The sequence below is a fragment of the Charadrius vociferus genome, unplaced genomic scaffold (genome assembly GCF_000708025.1).
Source record: "Charadrius vociferus isolate BGI_N301 unplaced genomic scaffold, ASM70802v2 scaffold190, whole genome shotgun sequence".
Classification (NCBI taxonomy): domain Eukaryota; kingdom Metazoa; phylum Chordata; class Aves; order Charadriiformes; family Charadriidae; genus Charadrius; species Charadrius vociferus.
Window position 1 is genome coordinate 3,265,923 of NW_009646608.1, and position 6,115 is coordinate 3,272,037.

At 38.4% G+C, this 6,115-nt stretch overlaps 1 protein-coding gene across 1 annotated transcript in view; it reads right to left on the bottom strand.

Moving 5' to 3' along the window:
* Positions 1 to 238: 238 nt before the first annotated feature.
* The window catches only part of ARRDC4 (arrestin domain containing 4), an 11,590-nt gene continuing 5,713 nt past the window's right edge, over positions 239 to 6,115 (bottom strand). Inside the window, exons 2-8 of the mRNA XM_009887615.1 lie at positions 5,423 to 5,489; positions 4,989 to 5,136; positions 3,068 to 3,170; positions 2,108 to 2,364; positions 1,374 to 1,536; positions 689 to 843; positions 239 to 559 (exon numbers count right to left, since the gene is read on the bottom strand). Of these exons, the coding sequence (XP_009885917.1) occupies positions 503 to 559; positions 689 to 843; positions 1,374 to 1,536; positions 2,108 to 2,364; positions 3,068 to 3,170; positions 4,989 to 5,136; positions 5,423 to 5,489 (950 nt within the window). The 3' untranslated portion in view covers positions 239 to 502. The remainder of the gene's footprint in view (positions 560 to 688; positions 844 to 1,373; positions 1,537 to 2,107; positions 2,365 to 3,067; positions 3,171 to 4,988; positions 5,137 to 5,422; positions 5,490 to 6,115) is intronic.

Sequence of the window (6,115 nt, forward strand, 5' to 3'; positions counted from 1 at the left end):
AGTAGTGTTCCTTTCTCGGATGCAGACAGTGCAAAACTGAAGCCCCTTGAACACTGGAATCTTCTGGAAATGTTTTCTTACCCCACATTCTGTTCTACTACGCAAGTTCTCCTACAGAAGTTCTCAACAACAACATCATTGCGTAAATTCTTCCAGAGTGTTCCAAACAAAATATAAATTATTTTCTCTTCAGAAGAGCCGTACATCTCCTCCTGGTACTTTATGTAGTATATCCACTTTTTAGAAAGCATTCAGTATTTTCAGGTACTTCTCAAGTACCCCAAGCATAGCTGCTCCCACAGGATCCTCTGTGCAGACTAATCCAGCAGATTCTCTTCCACCACCAAACATGCTCATACCTCTCTCTCCATTTTCCTTTGCCTTTTCTGTACACAAACTTAAGTTTTGAAAAAGAAAACCGTCTCCTTTTTAGCTGCACTATCAGCTTAAGCAGCAGAAAGATTAAGACATTCATCACAATGATGCTCGTTACAAATCCTCTTCAGAGCATGAATGAAACGGGTTGAATTTCTTCTACATCAGTTGGGTGTGGATCGATCTACAGAGAGAAGAAAGGCAATAATTACTGCCTATAATTCTTACATTTCTGTATGTGAGGGGTTGCGTTTTTGGGTTTTTTTTTTTGCCATCTGACAATAAAAACACCACCTGCTGTTTATTTTTTTACCTCTGAATAAAGAGGTGGAGGCTGAAACCGGAACTCTTGTATGTAAGCAAAGACAGGACAACACAATTGTTCCTCACAGTCAATTGGTAGTGGATAAGCAGGAACATGTCTGGAGAACTCTTCCTCAGACACTACATCAGCATAATTTGGCGGTGCTGAAACACAAGAGATGCTACAGTCAAATTTACAAGTATTCACTCACAGCAAGACAACATATGTATTACAGTATCCAAGACCACGAAGACTGTATTTATTAAATATTGTACTATTGTCAAATTGCACGAAGTGCACTGTACTCATAAATACTGTAACTAGAATTATGGTTTTAGTAAGCTTAGGTGATTCAGCATGAACACTACAGATACTTTTCAGGCTACTCCAGCAACAAACCTGTTGTATCAAGGTACGTTCAGTAATGATTAACTTTAAGGCGTCTACCTCCAAAGTAGAATTCCCACAATCAGTAGTTAGTTATTTCAAGATTCAGCTGAAAGGGCAAATAGAGACTTAAAAAAGGCTGGAGTTAGGCTATCCTCGCCAATCCTTAACTTAGATTTACGTGCCTCGCTTCTCATGAGTCATGCTTTACTGGCCGACATCACCAGTAGTGCCCTTAACCTGGCACTACTATCCTTCTGTTGTAGGCAGTACCGTGCTGTATTATAAAGAGTTCCATATGTATTACCTTCAGGGTGTTCTGGCATGGTCAATGCCAGCCAACTCATATCCATACTAAACTGGCTGGTAATGCTGGAGTTTCTGCTTGAAAATCCAATACATGGAATAGTGCCAATCACCAGAGGCATTTCAATCATCAATTTCTTAGCACCAGGAATATGGATATACACCTAGGTGACAACCCCCAAATAAAAGAAAAAAACATCATGAGACCCCAATGAATTGCTGCTCCGAGAAGCTACCCTACGCCCCGTGCTGCAGAGTGTTTACAGAAATGAGGAATTTTCTCTTTCCAGGTATGTTTAGCTAATGCTCTGGCAGCTTTCCTTATTTTCCAGCAACTTCCCTCTTTCTGTATCTCATCTCTAGATGACATCAGAAAAATACAAACCAGATTGATAAAAATAATTATGCACTTTATTTTCAGTCCTATCTTCCCATTTCTGAAAAGACTCACTAGAGGAACCCACTCAGCTCGCACTACTTTCCCCTAATAACATCTGCAGGTCTGAAACTAAGCTGTTTCTTCCTCAGAAACATTTTTCCATTTTCTCCATTATTCCTATCTTTCCATTTCAGAATCTCTTCATGATCTTCAGTCCCTCGCCTATACGGTATATGATGTTTTATTTATATTATTATTGTTCCCAATTTCAAAATCTAATAGCTGCTCAGTAGAGAAAATACTTTTGTTCCCGACTCAACTTAGTATGTACATTTGTAATAAAACCCCATACTTACAGCTAATGAATATTCTACTCTAATAATACAGCAGTCAAGTATAGAGGGGGATACAGGTGGGATTTTCAGAGTTTTCCCATTCCAGGTATCTGTACTCCCAGAGGCAATATGGTTTCCTCGGACATTGGCAACCATCTGACGGAAAGTTTTTGTCTTCCCACTGGCCAGGTAAGTTTGTGTTTGGAAAATGGCAGCTTTTGGAACAATCAAACGAGAAGAGCAGTTCTCAATTTCTGCATAGATCGGTATGGCTTCCCCTTAAAGACAGAAAAAGTTCAATGAATAATTTGTATTTACCAACTTTCCTCTGGGAGTATCAAAGCATGTTATGCAGCACGTACATCATCTGCAATGTTATGAGAACAATACTTGTTAGTTTCCTCAAGCTAATTCTTTTTTGCAGAGTGGTATCCAGGCAGAATTAGAGCCACCTACTACATTTTATGTATAAACAATGATTCATTTTGAAACATTAAGCATAATACGAACAAGCTATAAAAACTTTATTTGCAAATTACGCGCCAGTCTTCCTTTTATATAGTACTAACTGAATTCCTGAATGCTTTATTTCCTCAATGTATCTAATGTTATCAAGATGACAAACACGCTGCTGGAGCTCATTCTCATAGAAGTGTAAACCTACACAAGCAGGACATAAAATCCTGATTACATCCCCAATTAAGTATTTTATCCCAAATAAAGGCATTTTGTTGTTCTTTACACTCAAATGTATGTGGCTTTTCCATAAGATTTCTGACTGACTGGACTTCCTTTCAATGTATATTCCCAAGGGGAGCGAGAGGGGCAAGGCAAGATTTTTGTTAAAGCAAGTTCGCATAGATTTCCATTTGCTACCTACTAAACGGAACTGTTCTTTCAACTATAAAGTGTTGGCTTCACAGAGATAAAAAACCCCTATCAGATGTTTAATATTCACATTTTGAAGATAACTACTCTTACCATTACAGTATCCCTTCCTCTCAATTTTGGCACTGAGAGACACTGGCCCAGAGGTGAAAAACCAACAGCCAACCATCTTCTCCTGACTTCTTAGAACAGGTGTCTATAAAATATAGAGTGTTTTTCATTTTATGGCATAAAGCTATCAATCACTTCAGTTTAATGTTACGCATATCAGTCATTGCAATGCAGCTCTACAATCCACTTGATCTGAATCACTGTACTACTCAACACAACTGCAGTTTTGCCACTGTGTAAAAATGGAACCACGGTTTGGCTATCTGAACATACGGCTGTTTTAAAATCCCAGTCTGCATTGAGACTGTATCAACAAGGTAACAGAGACCAATGTGCACTTGAATGTCATCTGTCTTCAAAAAGAATGATTTAGCCAATTTTATTGATGTGACTTTTTAAAGGTCTAATGGAGTACTGCGGTATTTATGCCCGTGTTCCTCAGTGCAGAAGAATGCAGAATTAATTTCATCTGCAAGCAACTAATCGTTAAGCAGATAAACAGTTTTTACCTTTGTATCCTTCATAAGAAAGGATAAATGTATACATGCTGGGGTAAGGTGGTGCATCTTCATAACTTGCAAGCCACACAACCCCCCCAAAAAAATCAGGCTTATGACAAAAACCATCTTAATTATTCATGGAGGAATGTCACATTAGATGACATTTACACTGTCTGTAAAATTTTCATTAGAATAAACTTAGACCATACAAGTACACAAGTCAAGTGTCCAAGCCAGGATTCGAGCTACTTAAAATGATTTTCTGGGCCCTACTGCCCAGTCAATGTAATTATGAAGTCTAAAATCAGTGTTGTTTTTGGTAGTAGCCTTGGAATCCATTAAGACAGGTACTGCCTACTTTACGTGCCCCACAGCCCTTTCCTGTGCAAAAACCTATGGTCTACTCAATCCTTGCAACATCCGGATAGGCTGTCTTCATACTCCTAACATACATTGTTAAACATAAACGCTATGTTCTACTTATAGATGTCATTGCCAAAATACTTCACTAAGTTCTCTCTAAAGATTAAAACGTAAGCATACAAAGGGGAAAAAAGCCCTGCTCAAAACATCTCTTAGCTACGTTCGCATCATGATGAAATGTTAAAATTATCCTAGCGTTTTAAATAAAATAGAAATTACTCATTCATATTTAAATGAATAACCATTTAGATCCAGTTGCTATCATGAAAAGTGCAAGGTATAATTTTATATTATTTTCATAATATGGGTTGAGATAAAAGAATCCAGCTCATTAGCTTCCATCTTGCCTATTTTCTCATTACTTAATGCCTGATCTTTCTTACTACTCTACAGTATTTCTAGCGATTATTAGAAACTCAATGCTTTAATGTGGCCAAATCTGTCATAAGGAAATAACTGAAAAGATCTCTGAAGCAGCTGCGTGCACGCACTTAATGTTAGAAAACGACATGCAAAATGGAAGGATATGTAACATAATGGCCAGAGCATAAATGACAGGCTGGGCATGATTAATACTCTTGTATAATTACTGTTCCTCAACCTACTATTATTGTAGAGTTTAGGACACTGCAGCCCTGTGAATGTAGTTGCTCTGGTAGGAGTAACTACTTTACACTTGTGCATTATTATTATTAAGCCTTATTTATGCATCTGAAGCCTGCATAACTTTTTGGCAAGAACATCTCTGCCAGCAGGGATGTAATCAATGGTATTAAAAAAAGCCACTCTGTTTGCTATTCACACAACCTAAGATCATCTATTTATAGAGAAAAGCTTAGGGAGCTTATATGCTTTCAGAAGTCAGAAAATGACACTCCAGAATAACATGGAAATGGTTATGGCTGGATGTGAATGCTTCTTGAAATGATTTTTTTGCAGCTGGCTTTAAAGGGGGGAGGAGGAGTGGAGGACCCTCTTACCAATAAAGCTGGTGAGCTGACGTCGATATGGCTAATGACCTGAAGCTCCGTCTGTACGCTTTGATCAGGTGCTGCAGGCCTCTCCAGAACTGCTTTCACGTAGTACTGAATACTGCCATACTTCCCAGTAAAAGAGGTCACCAGAGGTCTGAAACAAGCAGTCGTTAAAGCATTACCGTAAGGTTAGACTTCAGTTCCAAACATGAACACTTCCTGTGTACATAAATGTTTACCCATTTCCAGCTCCTACTTTTAGGGCCTTAGGGAAACTGAAGCAAACAAGGCATGTCTACCTGGTGGTTGACTCAGACAAACGTATAAAGCTGACTTATCAGTTCGATATTGAAAAAACCACAAGTCAAGGTACATTAAGTTCATGTTCCACAACAAGCAACGTCCAGCACAATCCCTTCAGGTTGGGTTATTTAACTTACTCTTGAGGGAGCTGAAAGCTGAACGGAAATTCATGTCTTCCATCTAGAAGAATTAAGCTTTCCTCACCTGTAGGATAAAAATGAATAGTATGTTTTAGTTATTCCATAAATAGAAGAACAAAGCAGACGCTTTTATAAATTATTTGTGTATAAAACCACCCAGATGCAAGGGACTAGGAGAAGTTTTTATTGATCCCAGTGGGTTCTGGATTGGAGCCCATGCTTTATTTATGCTGCGATGCGATTTCAATGAAAAAAAAAAATATCAAGGAAACATGGAGACCTTGAGTTTCAGTTCAGGACTGTGGCCAATTTCTAATCCAAAATGGCTTCTGGAAAGCATAAAGTTTCTTTTCCTTTCAGCAGGCCAGCAATTAATCTACTTTTCCAATTAACAATTAAACTAACTTTTGTGCTAAAAAGCTGCAATTTAAGGTCAGTGTTATGAAATACTATTAATACACATAATATACTCATAGAGGGCCTACTGTAATACAGGTTTTAAAGGCCTAAATTTTCTTTTCTTTTTCCATCTTTTTCTGATGCGTTTCACCCTTACGGAACAAAGCGCCGTTTCCCTTTAATTTTTCAATACTGCCATAGTGCTGCAGTGTCTGAGTGACAAAAGTGCCACCCAGAGAGACCTATACAGCAACGGGCTCGCTCTGCTGTCCCGAGCCATTGCCAAAGGCG